We start from the raw sequence: 23,696 nt of genomic DNA, 5'->3' as shown, positions 1-23,696 counted from the left end.
ACCAGAGTACCTGGAGAAAACCCCCACAAGCACAGGGAGAACATGCAAACTCCACACAAGGTCCCTGATGGGTTTCAAGCCAGGAACCTTCTTGCTGTGTGGCAACAGTGCTAAACACCAAGTCACTGTGCTGACCCTGACTTTATTTGATTTATTTACCAGAAAGATTAAGGCCTTTAAAGGAATCCACATGTGGGATAAAGACATTAATTACATGATTAGGAGAAATGAAAGTGGAGCTTCAGGAGCTCCTTGTTTTATGCCTCTTTAAATATTGAACGTGTGTGGTACCAAACCAACTTTTGATTAAGCTGTTACAGTTACTGTATAAAGTTTGTAATGCACTTTTGTATTTTGGAGCTTATTCATAATGTAACACACAGATTTATTATTGCTTATTGTTAACATACAATTTCCATGGCAACGAAGCAGCTTGAGAGAACTGTGAAAGGTTTATGGGCAACTTAGAAAATTGTGTTTACATCCCATTAGAATTAATAAACAGCCAAATTATTGGCAAATATTACATCATATAAAATCCCATGATACAGGAAATTCCAACCTTTTTTTTTTACCTTAAAGGTCTAATTCAAAATGTATAAAATCTAAGCTTTGTTTTGTAATCTTAGGGCAATTTTAGACTGTGCCTTTTCATACATGAATACAGGCACATGTTGTTTAACAGGAATACGAAATATAATTTTCTCTCCAGTTTCACTTCTCTCTGTGTGTGTTGGACTACTGTCAATGAACAGCATCTGAAGAGATCCTAGAGGATCTGCTGGATGAAATACAGCAAAACAGCACACACTCCTACAGTGAATGGAGTCCAGAGAGTAAATGGACTTGAAATTACATTTATCTAACATTTATCTTAGGTTAGTGAAACTATAGTGCTGTTTCACCTTTTAATGGGCATAGCAGTCCACATGTGGGGAGAATGCAAGGAAGTATCATACTTCCAACCAAACTGGATCCATCCATTTAACTTGTGTTGCACTGAAAAAGAGATATCCATCCATTCTCTTTTCTAGTCCAGTTCAGGGTCACGATGGGCTGGAGCCAATCTGAAGAGATATAATGGGATCAAATATTTTCTTGCACCCAGACCAATATAGACAGCTATATATTACAAAAAACACTGTAAATGTTTATTAACAAAATAAGTTCACTTCATTGGGGAATAATATGTACACATCAATAAAACCCAGAGCAGTGATCACAGCATTGCAAAAAAAAAAAATCAATTCTGTAAAGTAAAATGATTATACAATGTAAAATAAAAAAAATCTTTCTTTCTTTGGTAATGTCCATATTAAATGCGACAATGCAAACTCAAAAGGACCTAAATACGAACTTGTTAACTTAATGATGAATTGACAAATTAGGTACAGAAATTAAAAACTCACTCTGTGAAAATGAAACCATCAGAAAATTTAAAACAAGTCTAGAGCCATTTGAACAGTTAAATGCAGTATCAATGTATGAGAACAGATTCATGTGAAAAGAATATCAAAACGTCCTTCTTGTTGCTGTTTACATGTTATCCACCCCACGGATCCTCCTGGCCAGCTGAATGTCACGTGGAAATAAGGTGACCCGCTTAGCATGGATGGCACACAGGTTGGCATCTGAGAATAACATGACGAGAAATGCCTCTGCTGCCTGGGAAGATGAGAAAGAAATGAGACACTTCATTTTAAATCATTTTTATTAGAAAAAATAGACGAACAGACTCTCAAACATTTTGGGAGTCAGTCATATGCAGGTCTAAATGTAGACATTTTTATGAAAATGTCTGAAAAAATAAACTATTTCCCAGGATCTTATCTAGACTGAAAATGTTACGATACAAGCAGTGTTAATTTTGACAGCAGATTTTAATTTAGTTTTAGTCATAGTCTTTTGACTAAAATGCATTTTTAGTTTTAGTCATATTTTAGTCATCTGCTTTGTTTTAGTCGACTAAATAGCATAAGATTTTAGTCGACTAAATCTACTGTAGATTTAATATATACCCAATATATTGGGTTTAATTTAAGTGTAATTTAGTAAAACTATTGTAATATACAAAATATTCTAAATTAAAATTAAATGAAAAACAAGTTTCATTAAATATATATGGAATATGGCCTTTCCATAAAAGACCAAAAATGAGATATGCATCGTTTATAATTTGCATATGCCATTCTTCATTATTTAAAGCAAAAGTGCAACTTCAAAATATTTAAAAGAAAACCTGTATTTAGCAGTAATGCCATTGCATCAAACGTGAAACTGACTTGTTTTCTCTTTGTTTTCTCCAGCTGTTTCCATTTCATTATAGTTTAAGTCAGACAGAAACCCAGTGTAGGCTATGATGATGTCGTGTACTCGCACATCCCGCGTCACTAGGTGGATCAGTTACTTTTCAAATGTGTGTGTGCGTCTAAAATTAATTCTGATTGGATCTTTTCTAAAAACGTCCCTCACTCACATTTTCGTCTCGTTTTTATTAGTCAATGAAAATGTCAATATATTTTTATTTAGTTTTCGTCGTCATCACTTAATTTTTATTTAGTTAACGTCTCGTTTTCGTCAATGAAAACTTGTCGTTGACGAAAATTCTAACAAAAAATAATATAATAATATAAACGAAATTAACACTGAGAATAAAAGCACAAGTGCCTCCCAGTGAGGGAGAAAAAAAATAAGTGCAGCTTTCATAACTTGTCTATTTGTAGCTCATTTACAATTTTCATACAATATAACATTGTTTTAAGTGCAATTGCTTGAATGTTACTGCACTTAAACTCATACATGGTTCAAAATCAAACATGGTTGTATGATGGTTAAATGGTTTTGTTATATATGTCTAGTGATTTTTATTAGTGTCATTAAACCAGATAGCTGACATCAAAGGACACATAATGTTCAACACAGGGCACCTTAGTCATAATTTTATCTCTGAATTGTGTGTGAGGCGTTCTGATTATGCCAAATTTGTCCACCCAATCATTTGTGTTGCTAAGGATGACAGCATGGCAGCTTGGTGGTAGAGCCAGGCTTACCTCCTGCAGGGCCATGAGAGCGTAGACCTGCCACCGTAAATTCTCTGTAGAAAAACTCTGGCATACCTCACGAACCTGCAACAAAATTGAGAACCACAATTTTTAATCAACCAAGAACATGTGAGAGAAAAAACATGCAGGTGAGAGAAAAGAACAGCAACAAGTAGCAGCTGTATGAATGGAGATTACAAAATTAATTCCATTTGCACTGTGTAAACACTGTTAAATAGTTGCTATTAAAACCTTAAATCCAATCTGTGTTCATTTGTGATTCAGTTTCTGATCTTAAAGTGCACTTCAGATTTTGTTTTGAAATAACAGATCAGTGGAATAATGGCTTTTTAAAGTATAGATGTAAATGTCATTATTCAAAAGTGTAGGTATTAATAAGCCTTACACAGTTTACACAACTACCACAAAATATCAATCTCAAAAATAACTAACTGCAATTTGAGATTTTAATTAACCAAAAAATAATAGGTTAAAATTAGATGTAAAATTGGACAGATTGCTACACAAGTTAATAGAAGACTACCTAGCTTCATTCATTTCTTATCAGGACCAAAGAATAATCCAAATAAATTCAAATCAACAAATTAATGCATATACCTTATTGAGCAAACAAGTCCTTCACTCACACAAATCATAAAATGTCAAATTAATCATTGGAAACAAACATATGCTGCTGTCTGACTCACCAGGCGAGAGAAGGGTCCCTTCCTCAGCAGAAGGTCAGTGCTCTTCTGGTACTTGCGGATCTCCATTAAGGCCTTGGTCCCTGGTCGAAATCGTCTTTTCTTGGGAGACACAGGTGACTGCCATTCTGTGATAGATAGACACAGGTGACTGCCATTCTGTGATAGATACACTACTGGTCAAAAGTAGACCATCTCCATTTCTCCAATTTTAATTGACATTTACACAGTTTCAATGTAGGCCTACTCTGAAATGAAGGCATAGAACAAATAATCAATTAGACATAAAAAAAAAGGAACTCATTGAATCGTGTTAACAAAATTTTATCTAATTATCTCAATTCAATTCAATTCAATTTGCATAGCGCCAAATTACAATACAATCATCCCAAGGCACTTTACAAAAAAAAACAACAATCAAAAAGACATGTCAAGTAGCCACCTTTCGCAGATATATAAGTGTAAATACCCATGGCACAATTTGAGAAATACTGGCCATTTTAAATGATCACACAAAACTTCCTTTTGTAGGGAAAGTGGTCAGATAGTATCTTTAGTAATTGCAGTTGTCATTATGATTTTTAAAAGGCAACTGCATGTTCAGTTATATTTTGCAAAAAATGTCCTTGCAGGGGTATTTCAATTTATGAGCATAACTATATAACAGGCCAAGACTCTTGTGGCATTATCTCTACAAAAGATGTCAAAAACAGACTGGAAGGTTCTTCCCAACACTTGCAAAGGTTCTCACAAATGTGTTGCACTTATAGGTTCCTTTGCTTTCAACCTGCCTGTTCCTGACAGGAACTAGCAAGACAGATCATATTTCTCCTATATTAGCTTTTCTTCATTGGCTCCCTGTAAAATACAGAATAGAATTTAAAATCCTTCTTCTCACATACAAATCCCTTCATAATCAAGCTCCTTCATACCTTAAAGACCTCATAGTACCATATTATCCCAATAGACCACTTTGCTCTCAGAGCGCAGGTCTACTTGTGGTTCCCAGAGTTTCCAAAAGCAGAATGGGAGGCAGAGCCTTTAGCTATCAAGCTCCTCTCCTGTGGAACCAGCTCCCAATCTGGGTTCAGGAGGCAGACACTCTCTGTACTTTTAAGGCTTAGAGACTTAAAACCTTCCTCTTTGACAAAGCGTCTAGTTAGCGAAGTGGTTCAGGCAACCCTGAACCATCCCTTAGTTATGCTGCTATAGGCCTAGCCTGCCCGAGGACCATCAGTGCACTGAGCTTCCCTACCCTTACCCTAACCCTCCCTTCCCTTCTCTTCCTTTCCTCCCCCCTCGCATGTATATGCCTCCATTGAATGTCACCAACCTTGTGCTCTCTCTCTCCCTTAGTTTGTGCTCTCTCCCTCTCTCTCTGTACCTTCTGCAGGTGTCCCCGGTCCTGGAGCTGTATATCGCTGATTACTGGCCCCACCAACCGGCAGTGTCTAGTTGTTGTTTATTGTTGCTGTTCTTTTCTCTCTGCTCTATCCACTTACCCCAACCGGTCGAGGCAGATGCCCGCCCTAACTGAGCCTGGTTCTGCTGGAGGTTTTTTCTTCTGTTAAAGGGAGTTTTTCCTCTCCACTGTCGCCAAGTGCTTGCTCATAAGGGATTTGTTGGGTTTTTTGTTTTTATAAAGTGCTTTGAGATGATTTCTATTGTGATTTGGCACTATACAAATAAAATTGAATGGAACCTCTGTCCAGTTCATCCCAAACCAGCTTGATGTGGTTTAAGTCTGGAGACTGTGCTGTTATGGCTTAGGATCTGCCAGTCCAGTCAGTACCCTCCATTCCGCTTTTATACAGAGGTCGGGCACAGCTGTAGGAATTGTTAGTGTCAACTTTCAAGGTTTAATTTACTTCCATTGCTGCAGAACAGCTATAAGTTGTTAACCCATTACAACAAACCACTTTTTGCATAACTCTGAAATGTATATTATTTTTCAGTTTTTGGGAACCTAAACTTTGATTTTTTTTCCCTTCTGGCAGAGTACTGCTTACCTCTTACGATTTTAGGTTATTCACTGGACTGAAACTGTTTACATTTCCAATTGGCGTGTTCTAAAACTTTTGACTGCTAGTGTGTGTGTGACTGCAGGGAGGATAAAGAGGTTTGAGCTTGCAAAGTATGAACATGTTTTGTTAAATGACCTGTCTTTGTTTTTACTTATTAACTTTGACAAATGCTGTGACGAACATTATCATGAGAACAAATGTCAACAATCAGTCTCACCTGAAACTCTGCTTCGCTTTGGCGATCTGGGTGTCGAAACAGGGGTCCGTGGGGCAGGCGTTGGATGGCGACGTTGAGGAGTTTTGCCCTTCCGGCGGCTGCCAGATGAATCATGACGCATTGCCTCCAAAAACACAGGTCGGGACCACTAGAAGAAAAAATACTGCAGCCAAAGTCTGACTGAGGACATTACATTACAGGCTTTACCAATCAAAAAACAGGAGAGATACTTTTTATTAAATTAATTCTTCTCATATGCTGAAAATTCATAAAATATATGGACACCAAAGATGATTTAAACGTTCAATATTCAGTATTTATTAGAAATGGAATTTATTACAAAATGGAATATAGTACTCATAAATATGTGTAATGTGTGTAATCGCCAGAAAAAACCAACCATTGCATTTTCATAATCTTAAAATTAGCCTTTCAAATCTACATAGAATGTAGGTCTCCTTTCACAGAGTATTAAGACTACTCCTCTTACTGAACAGAAAAACAGAACAGTCAAATGGGATTACTAAATATTAGGTCTCTTTCGTCTAAAGTTTCATCATAAAGTTTGCTGACAACACTGTTGTGGTGGGCCTGATCTCTGACAATGATGAGACGGCCTACCTGGACGAGGTTAGACGTCTGGAAAACTGGTGCCAGAGGAACAACCTCCTCCTCAACGTCAGCAAGACAAAGGAGCTGATAGTGGATTTTAGTACAAAGCAGGAGAGAAACTACCGGACTCCACTCATCAACAAGAGCCCAGTAGAGAAACTGGACATTTTCAAGTACCTCAGTGTCAATATCGTGCAGGACCTGTCTTGGGACCTGTCACACCAACACCGTGGTGAAGAAAGCCCGGCAGCGTCTCTACCACCTCAGGCGTCTGAGAGACTTTAGATTGCCCTCCAAGGTGCTCAGGAACTTTTACTCTTGCACCATAGAGAGCATCCTGACGGGAAACATCACAACCTGGTTCGGGAACAGCACCATGCAGGACAGACGAGCTCTACAGAGGGTGGTGCGATCAGCTGAGCGCATCATCCTCCCTGACCTGCACTCAATCTACAGCAAGCGGTGCTGAACCAAGGCCAAGAAGATCATGAAAGACCTCAGCCATCCCAACAATGGAATGTTCTCTCTATTGCGGTCAGGGAAGCGCTTTCGCTGTCTGAAGACCAACACAGAGAGACTGGGGAGAAGCTTCTTCCCGCAGGCTATTCGGTCTCTGAACGAGAACACCACTTAGACCTACCTAGTCTCTCGTACAACACTCTCCCCAGTCACACACCACAACACCTGCACATTTGCACATGAGACTGGACATTGCACATTGCACTTTTGCACACTCAAGCACATAATACTGGACTCATGGTACATTCGCACACTACAACAGGGGAGCACTGGACATTGCACCCATCATTCCCATTCTTACCAATACTGTACATACAGCACACTGTAAATAGTTTTTTATCCACAACTGAGGTTATGGGCAGTTGTGCAAGCATTTCACTGCATATCATACTGTGTATGAGACAAATAAAAATTTGAATTTAAATCTCTGTTAGTAAACTGACTTGCTCTGTCTTACTGAGGCCTGGCTGCAGCAGGATGAATGTGTCAGTCTAGATCCCCTTTTGTCAGATCATTCTTCAATAACTTTTTTTTTTTTTTTTTACAGTAGATGTTTATCTGACAACGCTGTTAACAAATTTAAGGAAATGATTCCATCTTTATTTACATCTATGCCATGTGCCAACACAGTGGAGGGCAGCTGCCTCAATCCTACTCCCTACCAAATTGATCATGTTGTTGACAGTGCTGTAGCCTCACTGCGTGAAACGCTTGATACTGTGGCCCCTCTGAAAAAGAAGTTGAATCAGTGAATCAGAGGAGATTAGCCCCATGGTACAGTTTACATATTCGTACCTTAAAGCAGGCATCACGAAGGCTGGAAAGGAAGTGGCGTTCCACAAATTTAGAGGAATTTTTTCTAGCCTGGAAAAACAGTCTATTAACCTATAAGAAAAGCTCCGTAAAGCCTGAACTGCATACTATTCATCACTAATAGAGGAAAATAAGAACAATCCCAGGACCTTAAACTTCTGAATAACGTGCAGCTGTAGTCACAGGAACATCAAGCTGCTTGGAGATGGTCTTATAGCCTTTACCTTTAACATGCTTGTCTATAATTGTCTTGCTAATCTCCTGAAACAACTCTCTCCTTAACTTTCTGTGGTCCATGTTCAGTGTGGTACACACCATGATACCAAACAGTACAGTGACTACTTTTTAGCCCTTAAAAAGGCAGACTGACTGATGACAAGTTTGAAAACACCTGTGATGCTAATTACAGGACACGCTTTAGATTAACATGTCCCTATGATCGAATTCTTTTCAATCGTTTCTAGAGTTACCATCATTTTTGTCCAAGACAGTTTCATTAGTTTGTTTTTTTAAATGTTTTTGTTGAACCGCAATTTTAAAAAAATATCAGATTTTTATTAGTTATTTTCAGTAAAATTATTATTATTATTATTATTTATTATTACTTTTGTCAGTTTCAAGTTATTTTGGTGACCATTGTGGAGTTTTCTTTTTTTAATGGAATTTTGTCTGTGTGTGTAGAATAGAGTCAAGAGTGCCATTATACGCTAGTAACTACTCGACAAAATTACTGGAAAAACACATACGTCTCTTTGCTGTATAAGTCGCAGGACAAGCCAGAGAAGTAAAAAAAAAAAAGTGTGACTTATGGTCCAGAAAACACGGATATATTCCACCATTGAATGTCACTAACTTTTCTCTCTCTTTTTTTCTCTCTCTCTCTCTCTCTCTCTGTACCTTCTGCAGGTGTCCCTGGTGCTGGAGCTGTATATCGCTGATTACTGGCCCCACCAACCTGCAGTGTCTATTTGTTGTTTATTGTTGCTGTTCTTTCCTCTCTGCTCTATCCACTCACCCCAACCGGTCGAGGCAGGTGGCCGCCCGAACTGAGCCTGGTTCTGCTGGAGGTTTTTTCTTCCGTTAAAGGGAGTTTTTCCTCTCCAATGTCCAACTGCTTGCTCATAAGGGATTTGTTGGGTTTTTTCTTTTTTGTAAAGTGCCTTGAGATGATTTGTATTGTGATTTGGTGCTATACAAATAAAACTGAATTCAATTACTTTAGCACAGAATTTACAAACCAAACACTTGCTCTAGACAGGGAACTATGTAACTGTTAAAATGTATTTTTACGTGATGCAAAAATCCTGAAAAAAGAATGTATATATAGAGAGAGAAGGAGAGAGAGAGGAGTAGGCCTGTAATCTCTTAACGAGTATGGCAGATTGACATATTGGCATTAACAGTTTTAAAAATATGTTTATTTTCATATAAAAATAAAATGTGCATATTTAATATATTTTAAAATACATTTGCTAGAAAAAAAAAAAAAATCACCTTTTTCTAGCTGGCTAAAGCTATGAATGTTGAGTCTAGTCAGTCTCGGCTTTTGGAGGAAGAACGTTAAACGGTGCTAAGAGGTAGCTAGCCATGGAAATATTAATCAAATCTAATTATCAGAAATTATTCAAATGTGACGTCACACTGTAAACAGTAATGGCTGTAGCGTTTAATTGCTGGACAACTCGTTTCAGACTGGATGCTGATGATGAAGTAGTGTAACGTAACATAATTTAGGGTGGGAACCGATTTAACCTACAGAAGGATGAAGCTAGAGAGAGAACTTTAACTGTGTATTAGCTCACACGTCGATGACATGACCGAATATAATGTTAATGTAACGTCAATATAAGGTTCATATTATGTTAATGTAAGGTCAATATAATGTTAATATAAGGTTACTGTAATGTTAATATGTCAATATAATGCTAATGTCAATATAAGATTAACAGGCGGACCATCGAGGGGAAAACGGTAACGGTATCTAGCTACATAACAAACCCCACATCCTTCATCGCTTTCACGGTTGGAGTTAGTAACGTTTAGGTTTTTTAAGTATAGACATACCTGTAGAATTCAGCACCTTTCCTGACTTCAATGTTTCGTTGGATACTGGAAACCGAAGAAAGTGAACAAAACTCGCCACACACTAAACAGCATCCAGCACAAATTCAAACACGTAGTTCACCGGCTTGACCAATCAGCAAGGAGCAAGTGGGCGGGACTAAGTTACTGGGAGCGCTCGGTGACAAACACTTCACTTTCCAAATGGGCGGAGACAAACTACAACTGGGTTCTGTGAAGGTGCGTGGCTCTACAGTGCTCTGCTCATGTCAGCATGAAATACACCATAAAGTCGGCTGTAAACAAGAGGACGGCGATTGGTCTGTTTAAAAAGCAGGCAGACGTACTTTCATGATAGTGCTAAGAAGTTAATATTACAGCCATTAATGAGACGAAAAGGCAATAGTTACCATGACTGCTCCTTCATAATGTCTCTGATCATTTTGTGATAGAACCGCAGGACCTAAATGCGGCCTGTTCAGTCCTTCAGTAAGCCTAGATCACTGCTGTCAAGTGTTTTGGTGCCCTCTGTTGTCCTTTAGTATGTTATTATTCATCCACTTTATTTACCTGTAGTGCTGCTCTACATTCTGGGCAAAAGTGTGAGCCCTGGTTCATGAGAAGATGAGTTTCACTTAAAGAAAAAGCAAAGGATAAATGCACACAGTAAACACTCTTCTAGCCATTTAGCTGTAGTCACAAAATCACATGCAGCCTTTCATAATTTTAGAAATGAAAACTTTTATTGCAGTTATTAAGCAACCCTTTTGTTCACCACACATCTTTCTTTTATCAGTGCAATCATTCTAATTTATTCGTTGTCCATGAGCTGAACAGATTGGTCAACCACATCCAGGGAGAGCGGGGTCACAGTTTTGGTCAGGATGGCCGTGGTGCCAGGCTTATATCTATACTGTCCCTCTCTGAGGAAACACAGAGAAAAAATAACAAGTCACATTCATCTGTGTATTAAAGTGTAATAAATAGTTTCTTACTTAGAGTGCACTGGGGTGTGTTTGGTAATGTGTACTATATTGTGTGAGGTCTAGCACTGTAACTAGAATTTTAACACAGAATTTTATTTCAACCACAGCAACAAATAAATGGTCCCTGAGCCTTTTTATCCTGCTGGCTATATGCGCATATGACACTCATTGCCTTCAGCTGAGACTCTTTTTTAGGGTGAAATACACTATCAGAGTAAAAATAATATAACAGGAAAGTGTAAAGGTATAAAACACTCCAATGATATCTTGCCCAACTATTCTAATGTCAAACAGTTAGATGTCCCAGGATGCATCTTATTACCTGTTTCCTCATTTACCTCACCTGCACCTTAAGCCACATTCAAATAGACTTTCATTATTGTTACTATTAGTCATTTTTTATGATTATTTTTAGTACATCAGAATATTAGGGGGAAAAGGAACTCCAAGACACATGACTGGTTCTCCTCTGATCTATAATGACTCACCTTTTGCCTTTCTCTGTGGGCTTGTCATAACCTCGCAGGTAATCCACTCTACCCTCGGTGATAACACACAAGTCCACATTGCTGCCTGAGCCCAGGTCACAGAAAATCCCTGCTGCAATGGCATCTCGTACAAGCTGCTTTGCCTCCTCCAGCTAAAAAAGGAGATAGGGTCAAATGGGTCATTCTTCTTGTATAGATTCATTTTCAGGGTGAATACATAACAGCAAAGGCACATGTCCATATAATGTCCATATAATGTCCATATTATGGGGACGGTCGTGGCCTAAAGGATAGACAGTTGGACTTGTAACCTGGAAGTTGCAGGTCCGAGTCTCAGGACCGGCAGGAATTGTCTTGTGGGGGAGTGAATAGCCAGTGCTCCACTCCACTTCAATACCATGACTGAGGTGAGACCCTTGAGCAAGGCACTGAACCCCAAACTGCTCTCCGGGCAATGGCTGCAGCGCCGGGTGTGTGTATTCACTGCTGTGTATGTGCACTTCAGGTGGGTTAAATGCAGAGGGGAATTTCGAGTATGGGTCACCGTACTTGACAATAGCAGTCACTTTTCACTTTCATTATACACTACCAAAAATTCTGATGAATGTGTTATAGCTATATTTTATCTTTTTTTGCAAGACATTTTTTTCTCATGTGTGTTTTACTGTGGTTGGGTGGGCAAAACTGTTATCTGAGAATAATGACATCAGCCTGATTTGGGTTGGTGTTTTCACTGATGAATGGAAGATATTTACACAGCAGACATTTCCTGTATATCTCTGTAATGATTTCATTTGCAGTGGACAGGACTTCTAGTATTAATTCAGTTCTTTATGTTAACACATCCTACATTTGTCATTGTATTAAACTTGGCATGAAAGGAAAGCAAACCACTTTACCTCCATGTTTGGTCTGAATCTGTCCTCAAATACGGAGACGGCAGCAGCAGCTCCAGAACCTGAAATCACATTTAAACATCAGAAATCTTTTTTTTTTATATCATCATTCTGTGTGGTTGGTTTTTTTAATCACTGGACTCCAGTAAAACTAGTCTCATGTAGCTGAGGTTTTATGGTGAAAATAACAAAAAAAAAACTAGCAACTTGAGCAGATTTAACTCAGAGGTCAGACATCTGTCAACCACTTATAAAAACCTACACAACACACAGGGTCATCACACATTTAAGTATACCCATGGTAAGGAAAGGCAGTTTGTCATAGGAGCCATGTGGGTAGACACTGTACAGCTGAGCTCCCATCACATCCACTCCTCCAACGATTAGAGATGAACCGACATGACCCTGGTACCTGAAAAACCAGAGAGATCGATTGGATAAATACGAACTTGTGGCCAATGCCAGAGCACAGTGTTAACTAGCTACAAGATGTTGAGTGAGTGTATAATTGCACTGTATTACTGGAATTAGATTTATTTCATGTTCCACATTTGGTGTAACACAGCAATATCCAGGCAATAAAGAAGTGCCTTTGTGCTGTAATGGAATATTGGTTTAAGCCAAATTAATAGACACATAAAAACAGTGGTGACAGATCATTAGGATAAATTAGACTGAAATTAGGCAAGCTTAGCACCTGCTCATTAGCAATTCTGCTTCTTTTATAGAACATTTCTGTTACCCTCACCTGAACAGCATCTGTTTAAGCTGTCGGGTTACCATGGTGACAAGGGGTGGTCGCCCAGTGTTGAGCGTGTGCAGTTCCACATTGGACGCCATAATTTGTGTGGTAATGACTGCGTCTGCAGCCACGCCAGCCCCACAGCAGCTACAGAACATGCAGGACCCAGTTTAAGAGCTTCATAAACATGGCTCTGTTTTAGCAGCATAACATCTAAACAGTAACATCAGGGTGAGGACAAACAATATACACCAAATATTATGGTAGCTTGAGAGTGAAAATAGTCGAAAACAAAACAAAAAAGCCAGGGGCACTATAGAGGAGATAAAGGGGAAACTGAGAAGGGAAGCTGAGGAATGAGAGGAAAATGTCTGTGGATGAAAGATGGCAGGTAGACATGAGAATCACACAGGGTAACGTGGGGAATGTCTCCGTTATATGGTGAATCTGATAAAATAGGCAAACATTTACTCCACAGCTTTTAGAATCATAATGCCACCTTTCAATGAATGCAGTCACCATCTGCAAACACCTCAGTCTAAATAACGCAGGTCATACTACATTGGGGGTACAACCAGACATGACCTGCAGTGGAACTGATAAATAAACTCTGCTTTAACTTACTAGATCCTCGGAGCAATGTAATGAATCTTCATACAGTTTTTGTCAGCCACCACCATGTCATCTGTAGCCCTTGTGTCTGCACCCAGGATCACTCCATCCTGACAGAAAAGGACAGCATCAGTTAAGAGTGTTTCTGTAAGTTTCAGTGTCAATGAAAAGACTCACCTTGTAAACTATCCCAGCGATGGTGGTTCCTGTCTTCCTGGCACTGGGAGCTTTGTAGCCGAGCTCTGAAAAACTGGACTCCAACACAGCATTCCTGGAAAGATGCCAGTGTTGGTTCACTCTAACCCTCCTGCCTCCAGCTATCCAGCTATCCTACCAATCACATCCTCAAACTATACTGAAATGTTGAAGGTATACACAGTGAAACAACATAATACGGTCAAACATAGGTACTCAAACTATTACTGGCCTTCAGTCAACATGAATGCATTTGTATTACCTGATTATTGTAGATTTTGTGTGGAAAATCATTTACTCTGGAAAATGCAGTTAAGTAAATGGGACAGTATGTTCCTCTGCTGTTAAAGGTTGCACATAATAAGAACTCTTCAGTATCCACAGCTTAAAGTTGTGTCTATGTTCAAGTATCCTGACAGAGGAATTACCTAGCTGTTGATCTTCCTAGGATCTCCTTAGTATCTTTGAATTTGAGGTTATATTATTATCTAAAAGAAGGGTTTAAGGGTGGAAAGAGTTGTATCTGCCTCGCTATGGCCTAAGTACCACTTTAGCCTCAGTGACAGCAGAGGCAGTGTTTCCTTACCTGCGGCTGTTTTCAAAGCTAAAACCTCCAGTCTGCAGCTCCCAGGGCTTCAAACTGTGGAGCATCTTCAATGTGAAAACAGAAGAGATGAAGGTGAAGCCAAGAGCTGCTTCTGAAATTAAAAACCTTCAACAAAAGCCTTGTCAGCCTGTGTGTGTCAGCGCTTTTCAGGGTGTTTTTCTTTTTACTTTTACTTTCACTTCAGCACAAGCCAAGCCTTTTTGCTCCACACTGTAAAAAATGTCCACATCAGCCACATAGGACTTCATGTTCCCATACCGAGTATGTTTGTATACAAAACAGGACACTGATAAAGAGAGAAGACATTCCACTTAAAAAATTTAGTTTTTGAAGTACTACCTTTTCTAAAACACGACACCTTAAAAGACGTGAGAAAAATAATAAACCATTACTGTGGCACCATTTCCAAGCTGAATTGTGTGAGAGAAATCTCATGCTGCCACACTGCTCTGTATGTTGCTTGCTCTGAGAAAAAACAAATCATTTTAAAAATGATGAACTGAAAGCATAGACTTCTGAATTTTATTTCTGAATGTTTCTTGCGGTGTATTGACATTTATCAAGATGGTTCCAGTAATGTCAGCTCAGGTGACACATTTGAAAAGAAACCAGGACTTTTTCTCCTTGCTGTATGAAAACAAGCTAATAAGTATTTAATGCAATGCCTTAATTTCAGCTGATAAATACGTTAAAAAGATTTTCTCTTATGTCTTAATGTAATTTAGCAGTGGTTAGCTAATTAGTACATGATGCTGTGGGAATGAGAACTGAGTTGCTCCTTATGTCTCATCTGGAAGCTTAAAGCAGGCAGTGATTTGTGGACAGACACAGACAACCCATAGCTTTATCAGAAGCCTCTATAGCTCTGAAAGGATTAGGGGCAAATTTGAAATATTTTACGTATTTTATATTTTGAAGCAGTGTTGTCCATAGAAGAGAAGCAGAGCCTACTGGAGATGCTGAGCAGCCTTGTGTCTGACAACGAGCCAGTCCCATTTACAGGTAAGGTCGATGGTGTTAGAACTGTTGTGTTGTTATGATCACCAAACGTTGATAGCTGTTATGTGTTGGGGACTGAAAGGCCCAAACGCAGATCTGAGTCAGTTAGTCTTTTATTGTTAATAACAATCAACAACAGGTGCAGGGAGGAGTCCGGGGCCAGCCTCACTGCTGGACCCGTCCTGGATGCTTCAAGGGAAACGGGCCATCGACGGAGCAGAATCCTTGGAGTGACTCGGGTTGTCTCCAAGAAGCGCTGGACCAATACGGACTCGGGGATCGCAGGTGAAGAAGGAGCGGGTCGGAAGAAGACCAGACATGCACCACCTGCGAAGAGACACTGGTTCGTTACACTGATGATTTAAGTTTGAAAAGAGCTAGGGACTAGACACTACCAGGTAAGTAGACTAAACGATCTAGCAACTGGCCGAGAGAAGCCGGGAGCCTTATGGGGCGGCTGCACCTCTGGACAATTGACAGACAGACACGGAAGGAGAGGGAATGAAAACACATGAGGAGGAGAAACGAGACCGGGGATGGACACAGCGCACCTCCTAACAGGCGGCTGGTACTGCCGCCTCATGACAATAGCAGAAGAAAAGTCCCATGAACTTTCATTAATCAGTTTTAGATGATACAATCTCAATTTAAACTGTGATTTCAACTAGGTGGCAGTCGTGCCTAATGGATAGGATAGGGAGTCGGACTTGTAACCCGAAAATTGCGGGTTTGAGTCTCAGGACCGGCAGGAATTGACAGTGAGGCAGAGTGAATAGCCAGCGCTCTGTCCACCGTCAATACCATGACCCTTGAGCAAGGCACCGGACCCCCAGTTGCTCCCCGGGCGTCACAGCAATGGCTGCCCACTGCTCCGGGTGTGTGTTCACGGTGTGTGTTCACTGCTGTGTGTGTGCACTTTGGGATGGGTTAAATTCCGAGTATGGGTCACCATACTTGGCTACACAAGTCACTTTCACTTCACTTCACTTTCACTTCACTTCAACTAAATTTACACTACTTTCAAAGTGGTTTTATCTGTAGAGACTCACAGGTCATAGAACCTGGGATATCAATTGCAGAATACAGACAATAACTATAAAATAAAGCAGCATAATACAATAGTATAACAATAGTAGCTTAATAATAGTAAAGTGTATAACACATAATGAATTGAGTGACTCATCGACTAATGAATTGAATGAGGTGATAATTTTATAAGCTTTGTGGTGACTTCTTCAGTGTCCTGTGTGCACAACATGTATACAATAACGGTACGTTGCTCGGAACGAAAGTGTCATACAAACTACCTGGCTGAAGAAAGTTATCCAAAGTCAGTGTTTGTGTGATAAGATCTGACCATACGATGAGATGGAAAGATCAGTGTGACTGAGACATTATGACACTCTTACAGAAGGTACAGAGAGAGAGAACAGAGAGAGAGGGAGAGAGCACAAACTAGGTGAGAGAGAGCACAAGGTTAGTGAGGAAGAGAGGGGAAGGGAAGGGAGGGTTAGGGTAGGGGAGCTCAATTCACCGATGGTCCTCGGGCAGTCTAGGCCTATAGCAGTATAACTAATGGATGGTTCGGGGTTACCTGAAGCCAGCCCTAACTGTAAGCTTTGTCAAAGAGGAAGGTTTTAAGTCTAGCCTTAAAAGTACAGAGAGTGTCTGCCTCCTGAACCCAGACTGGGAGCTGGTTCCACAGGAGAGGAGCTTGACAGCTAAAGGCTCTGCCTCCCATTCTGCTTTTGGAAACTCTGGGAAACACAAGTAGACCTGCACTCTGAGAGCGAAGTGCTCTATTGGGATAATATGGTACTATGAGGTCTTTATGATCATGAAGGGATTTGTATGTGATTGTATGTATTTGTATTGTATTTTAAATTATATTCTGTATTTTACAGTGAGCCAATGAAGACAAGCTAATATAGGAGAAATATGATCTCTCTTGCTAGTTCTTGACAGCTAAAGGCTCTGCCTCCCATTCTGGGACTCTGGGCTGCAGCGAGCGATTGCTCTATTGGGATAATCTGGATAGGCTTTATATATGAAGGGATTGTATGATTGGTATTGTTTTAATATATTTGTACTCCAGTGAAGACAAGCTAAGTATGGAGTTATCTCTCTTGCAGTCCTGTCAGACTCGCTGAGCATTTGTATTAAATGGAGCTTTTATGGAATACTGGACATCCAGTATTTACATATTGCCTTGAGCAAATCATTTTTCTGCATCATTTGAGACAGGATGTTCCTAATTTTGGCAATGTTGTGCAGGTGAAAGAAGGCAGTTCTAAAGATTTGTTTTATGTGTGAGTTAAAGGGCATGTCCTGGTCAAAAATAACTCCAACATTTTTCACAGTAGTGCTGGAGGCCAGGTCTATGCCATCTAAGGTAGCTATAATTTTAGAAAAGTTATTTCTGAGGTTTTTAGGCCCAAATACAATAACTTCTGTTTTCTCTTAATTTAAAAGTAGAAGGTTACTGGTCATCCAGGCCTTTATGTCAGTTAGACACACTTGAAGTCTGGTTAACTGGTTTGTGTTAACAGATTTCATAAATAGATACAACTGAGTGTCATCTGCATAGCAGTGGTAATTAATAGAGTGCTTCCTAATAACATTACCTAAAGGAAGCATATACAGGGTGAATAGCATCGGTCCTAGCACAGAGCCTTGTGGAACTCCATAAGTAACTTTTGTGCATGTGGAAGGTTCATCATGGACATGAACAAACTGGAATCTGTCCGATAAATAGGATTGGAATCATTTTAATGCTGTTCCTCTGATAGCAGTCACATGCTCCAGTCTCTGTGATAAGATGTCTTGCATCTTATTAATAGTTCTTTGTTTGCCTCTAAGATATCATCTTCTGGGGGCTCATGATGATGTTGTCTGAGTGACATGTCTTTGCTTATCCTTCCTTTTGTGGTTTTGTCTGTTCTTAATGCAGTCTGAATGATGACTGCAGTGGTGATTATTCCAATGAAAAAAACTGCTAATGGCACACAAAGTCTGTGCATCTTCTCAGCTCCTCATTGTCGTCTCATCGGTGGCATCATGTGGGAAAGGTTTACAGTGGGATGCATGCATGAATCCACATATCCTTCCCTGCAATCTGGACGGCCGTTGGGGTCGTTAGTAGCAGCTCGTATGGTCCTGTCCAATCGGGCTGGTGCCAGTGCTTTCTCCTAAGGTCCTTAACCAGTATCCAGTCTCCAGGCTGGATGGTATGGAGTTGTCTTGCCGCAGGCTCAGGAAGGGCAGCTTAACTTATTCTGGGGAAAAGGTGTATTTGTCATTCGCATGGGTGGTCCAGTGAGTATCTCATAAGGAGAGAGTCCAGTTGTTTTATGTGGGTGGCCTCTCATAAACATCAGCGCTAAAGGTAAGACTTTGACCCATGACAGTTGTGTTTCTGCCATTAATTTTGTAAGTTTTGTTTTCAGTGTCCAATTAGCTCTTTCAACTGCACCACCACTAGCTGGATGGTATGCACAATGTGTTTTTAGTTTAAAAAAGACTGAAGACATGAAGACTTTCTGATAGACTTTGTATCATGTTATTTACAAAATGTGATTCATTTTCCAATCCACTTTTGCTACTTAGTGGAATGATTTCTTTTAGTAATGCCTGTGCCACTGAAACAGCAGAAGCATTTTTGCATGGAAAACACAAAATCCATTTTGAAAACATATCCAATATTAGTAGGCAATATTTGTAGCCATTACATGGAGTGAGTTCAATAAAGTCCATCATTAAATGTTTGAATGGACCTCCTGATTTTGGATGTGCTGACATAGTCATTTCTGAATTTTTGCCTATATTGTTAGTAGCATAAATCACACATTTTTTACAAAAAATTTCAGCACATACTGAAACCTCTGGTGCATACCAAAATCTATTTACAATATCCAGCATCCCCCTTTTGAAACATGGTCAGGGCCATGAGTCAATTTTGTCAGGAAGGTAAATATGGATTTGGGGTGTACTGGGCGCCCATTTGGATTTACCCAGATACCTGACGGATGTCTTTTGCCCCTTTTTTTTATCCAGGCAGTTTGCTCACCCACATCACCTCCCATTTGTAATAAGAAGACATCATCAAGGGAGAAAACATTTTTCTAAATAGACAGGGGCATTTGTAGAATTGGGGAGACAGGTGAGTTTGCCGCTGCCTAACTGCCCCATCTGCATTTGCATTTCCCTGCGAAATTTGATCAGTAGCACCAGTGTGAGCCTGGCATTTGCACACTGCTACTGAAGGAGGGAGCAACAATGCATAAAGAAGATTAATGATAAGAATTCTGTGGGCAATAGGTTTGCCTGTTGAGGTGAGGAAACTTCGGTTTTTCCACAAAGCATGGAGGTTGTGACAAACATTAAATGCATATCGAGAGTCAGTGTACACTGTGATGTTTTTTCCGGTACCTAAAATGAAAGCTCGGGTTATTGCAAACAACTCTGCTGCCTGAGCCGATAAGTGAGAAGGCAACCTAGCACTTTCAATTACATTGTATTCAGTACAAACTGCATAAGCAACACATGGTGACCCATTTGTTGGGTTCCTCATTGAAGACCCATCTACAAAAAATACAGCTTCAGCATTTATCAAAGGTGTGTCAAATAAATTATCACGTGGATTTGCTGTAGCTTCTACGAGCTCTAGACAGACACTCTACTCTACAAGCTCCATCTTCAGCTGTAGGGAGCAAGGTTGAAGAGTTAAGACCAGTGCAGCGTTTGAGAGTAACATGTGACATTGTTAATAAAACATTTTGATAGTGCATCTGTCTAGCTGGTGTAAGATGAGCTGTTTTTGCTTGCAGAATGAGAGAGTGGACTGCATGGGGGACATGTACTGTAAGAGGACTCAAGGCAACAATATCAGTTGTAGCTAAGATAGCTTCAGTAGTAGCTGCTACTGCTCTCAGACATGGCACCATACCTCTCTCTGTTATAGAAAGATATTTTGAATAATAACCTATGGGTCGTTGATTATCACCATGTTGTTGGGTAAGGACAGCAGACATGAATCCATTTCATTCAGATACAAATAAATTAAATGGGTTTTTGTGTGTTCTGGAAGTCCTAAACAGGGTGTGCTTGACAAAGCATGTTTTAGGTCAGTGAAAGCAGTCTCTGCAGTTGAAGTCCAAGTCAAATCGTCAGTCATGGCCATATGTTTTCCCCCATGTGTGATGTCATTAAAGGGTTGGGAGATCTCCGCATAGTTACGAATCCATGGACGGCAATAGCCTGCTAATCCTAAAAATGACATAATTTGTTTTTTATTTTGCAGTTTTGGTACATCCAGGATTGCTTGGATCGTTCAGAACCCAATTTGCAACCCTCCGGAGGTAGAATATGGCCAAGATAGCACACAGATTGTGAGACAAGTAATTTGTCTTTTGAAACCTTGTGGATGTTTTCTGCCAGAAAACTTAGTAGAGACACTGTGTCTGTTTGACATGCTAGCTTTGTTGGGGAACATATTAATAAGTCATCGACATACTGAACTAGTGTGCTACCACATGGAGGCTCCCAATGTGAGAGGTTTTCAGCCACTGTGAATAGAGTAGGACTTGAAGAAAATCCTTGTGGCATGCGAGTCCATGTGTAGCATTTAACATTGAAAGTGAATGCAAACCAGAACTGTGAGTCAGGATGAACAGGATTGCTAATATATGCATTTAGTCAAGTCAATAACAGAATACCAACAAGCATCCTGTCATGATCGGCATTTCTGATTCTTGTTTTGAAGGATCATGACAGGAACTGGTTTTTGTTTTATTCCGTTCTCTTTACTTTGCCCCAATTAGTTATTGTTTTCACCTGTGTCTTGTTTTGTTCCTTTGGTTTATATACCTTTGTTTAGCCACAATTCTTTGCCGGGTTGTCTGCCGAACTGCCGACAACTACTCACAACTGCCCACGACTGCCCACGACTGCCCACAACTGCCCTGAACTGCCCTGAACTGCCCTGAACTGCCCTGAACTGCCCTGAACTGCCCTGAACTGCCAAAGCCTGATTAGAGAGGTTTTTGTTTGCCACGCCTGCCTTGCTTTTTCCCGTTTGGATTTATGTTCATGGATACCTTATTTTAATTTAAGTAGTCCCGCTTTGTTCCTGTTCTGTCTGTGTCCGGTAATGAGAGCGCTGTCCTGTTTTGTTTCATGTCTCCTGTAGTCCTGTTCATGATCCCTGTGTGGTCTGGTGAGTCCCTAGTGTGTGTGACCCAGACCCTCATGCCCTGTGTACATGTTCATGTTTCCCTGTGAGTCTGGTGCGTCTCCTTGAGTGTGTGTGACCCAGACCTTCCTGACTTGTCCCCTGAGTTCATGTCCTGCCTTCCCTGTGTTCATGTTTATGTCCTGTCCCTGTAGTTCATGTGCTTTGTTTAGATTCCTGTGTCCTGGTGTTCCTGTTTTCTGCTTTCCTGCTTTGTTCTAGTTTCTTGTTACCTTGGTTTCCCTTAGTGATTCACGTTTAATAAAGTCTTTTGTTTCACCTGAGTACCAGAGTGGGTGTATCATTGGTCTGAGCTTCGTTAACCCTGACACCTGACACCCCCTGTAATTTGAGACACTAGTGTTATTACATTTGGTACTGTAGGAGCCACTTGGTGAACAGCTGCATTCACGACTCTGAGGTCCTGAACTGGCCTCCAACTACCATTTGGTTTTTTTACAGGCAAGATTGGGGTATTGCGGGGGGCCTGAGAACATGCCGCAATAGCACCTTTATCTATTAGTGACTGAGTGACAGGAGCAATACCTTCAACAGCTTCAGGACCTAAAATCAGACTTTGGCTGTACAACAACAGGAGATGCACCTTTATTTCCCCAAAATAAAATTTACTTGTAGCCCACAACTTGCTAGACACTGTTGAAAGTACTTCAAGTGCTTCCTCTCCAGCCGTCAGAGGCGTAAGGAGTACATTTTCTTTATGTTGTGAATGTAACCTCTGAATGGATCGCATGACTGCTACTTGTATTTGTAATGAGCAGAATGTAGTGTTTAATGATTTGCAATATAATCTACCATCACACTGAGGTTGCCACTCTTTAACCTTTAGGGCTTTTTTAACCCAAGAACCTACAGTATATCTTCCCAGGACTGATATGGTTGCTTTGTTAATGCAATGTGAGGGATAAAGCCTCTTTCTGTAAACAAAGCTGACTGTGACTTAGAGAGGTTTACTACAGTTTCTGCACAGTTGGGCCCCTTTTAATACTGAGGATATTTCCATTGTGTTTTTGTCAGTTGTAGTCCAAGTTTCTTCATATGTGATTTTTTTTTTTTTTTTTTCAGCCAAAACATGAGAAATACATTGCAGAATTGCAGGTACCTGTGTTTCTCTGTGGTACTATTGTAATAATAGTAATTTTGTGACAAGGAAAAGGGACATAGACCAGTTGTTACACATGTAATGTTTATGTCTGTGGGCTCACATTGAATGTCAACACTTAGTGCACAACTGAGGTCTCGGCCCATTAAATTCCCAGGACATACATCTGACAAAAGGAACACATTGTCACCTCTGTAATCTCCAAAACACACTGTCTCTCTGATAGCTCCTCAAAGCCAGGAATGCCTGATGGTCCTGTTGTCCTAAGGTATTTTGTTTTCTGTGCATTCGGGAGCAATTTAGATTGAATGACAGAAACCTCTGCCCCTGAATCTACTAAGAATGTTACATTTATCCCTTGTATTTTAAGAGTTAATCTAGGTGGTGTTTTGGAGTGTGGTGTGAGTTGTACATATTCATGGTATGTAACAACGGGCTTATAAGTGCATGGATGTAGATCTGTATGTGTGTCTCTGTGTTGTGCGATGCTCTGACCTGCCTCACCTGTTTTATATGCTTGAGGAGCCTGGAACCCTGGTGAATGCACAGCAAGTCCCTGGGGCGGAGCATGTGGCCAAGATCTCTCTTGCATTTGTCTCCTGTGGATTCCTTCTTCTGGTTGTGCGACAGTTACGGGATATACAGTGGGTATGGAAAGTATTCAGACCCCTTTAAATTTTTCACTCTTTGTGTCATTGCAGCCATTTGCCAAAATCCAAAAAGTTCATTTTATTTCTCATTAATGTACACTCAGCACCCCATCTTGACAGAAAAAACCAGAAATGTAGAAATTTTTGCAAATTTAATAAAAAAGAAAAACTGAAATATCAC

General features: G+C 40.1%; 2 protein-coding genes across 3 annotated transcripts; both read right to left on the bottom strand.

Moving 5' to 3' along the window:
• Positions 1-1,216: 1,216 nt before the first annotated feature.
• Positions 1,217-10,386, bottom strand: cenpa (histone H3-like centromeric protein A). Of its 2 annotated transcripts, none has more exons than XM_026297113.2 (5): positions 9,995-10,386; positions 5,987-6,162; positions 3,749-3,873; positions 3,051-3,125; positions 1,217-1,665 (listed from the first exon to the last, which is right to left on the bottom strand). In XM_026297113.2, the coding sequence occupies exons 2-5, from the start codon at positions 6,105-6,107 to the stop codon at positions 1,537-1,539; spliced, it is 450 nt and encodes a 149-aa protein (XP_026152898.1). In that variant the 5' UTR covers positions 6,108-6,162; positions 9,995-10,386; the 3' UTR covers positions 1,217-1,536. The 2 variants fall into 2 exon arrangements, with proteins under 2 accessions (XP_026152898.1, XP_026152897.1); XM_026297112.2 differs by having other exon boundaries at positions 1,218-1,665; positions 5,987-6,166; positions 9,995-10,382.
• A 326-nt stretch (positions 10,387-10,712) lies between these two features.
• Positions 10,713-14,700, bottom strand: psmb10 (proteasome 20S subunit beta 10). Its single transcript, XM_026298292.2, has 8 exons — positions 14,497-14,700; positions 13,893-13,986; positions 13,728-13,825; positions 13,110-13,250; positions 12,658-12,773; positions 12,365-12,423; positions 11,466-11,617; positions 10,713-10,914 (listed from the first exon to the last, which is right to left on the bottom strand). Exons 1-8 carry the CDS (start codon positions 14,559-14,561, stop codon positions 10,803-10,805), a joined length of 837 nt encoding a protein of 278 aa, XP_026154077.1. The 5' UTR covers positions 14,562-14,700; the 3' UTR covers positions 10,713-10,802.
• Positions 14,701-23,696: the final 8,996 nt, after the last annotated feature.

The sequence above is a fragment of the Mastacembelus armatus genome, chromosome 12 (assembly GCF_900324485.2).
Source record: "Mastacembelus armatus chromosome 12, fMasArm1.2, whole genome shotgun sequence".
Classification (NCBI taxonomy): domain Eukaryota; kingdom Metazoa; phylum Chordata; class Actinopteri; order Synbranchiformes; family Mastacembelidae; genus Mastacembelus; species Mastacembelus armatus.
Note: the sequence above shows the minus strand (reverse complement) of the source record. Positions and strands in the feature narration are given on the sequence as shown.

Coding starts and splice junctions, on each gene's coding strand:
- psmb10 (XM_026298292.2), bottom strand. CDS start 14,561: ATGCTCCACAGTTTGAAGCCCTGGGAGCTGCAGACTGGAGGTTTTAGC. Junction 13,987..14,496: donor AGCTTTGAAAACAGCCGCAG/GTAAGGAAACAC, acceptor GCATCTTTCCAG/GAATGCTGTGTTGGAGTCCA. Junction 12,424..12,657: donor ACTGCCTTTCCTTACCATGG/GTATACTTAAAT, acceptor ATGTGATTTCAG/GTTCTGGAGCTGCTGCTGCC.
- cenpa (XM_026297113.2), bottom strand. CDS start 6,107: ATGCGTCATGATTCATCTGGCAGCCGCCGGAAGGGCAAAACTCCTCAA. Junction 3,874..5,986: donor AAAGCGAAGCAGAGTTTCAG/GTGAGACTGATT, acceptor TATCTATCACAG/AATGGCAGTCACCTGTGTCT. Junction 3,126..3,748: donor AGGGACCCTTCTCTCGCCTG/GTGAGTCAGACA, acceptor ATTTTGTTGCAG/GTTCGTGAGGTATGCCAGAG.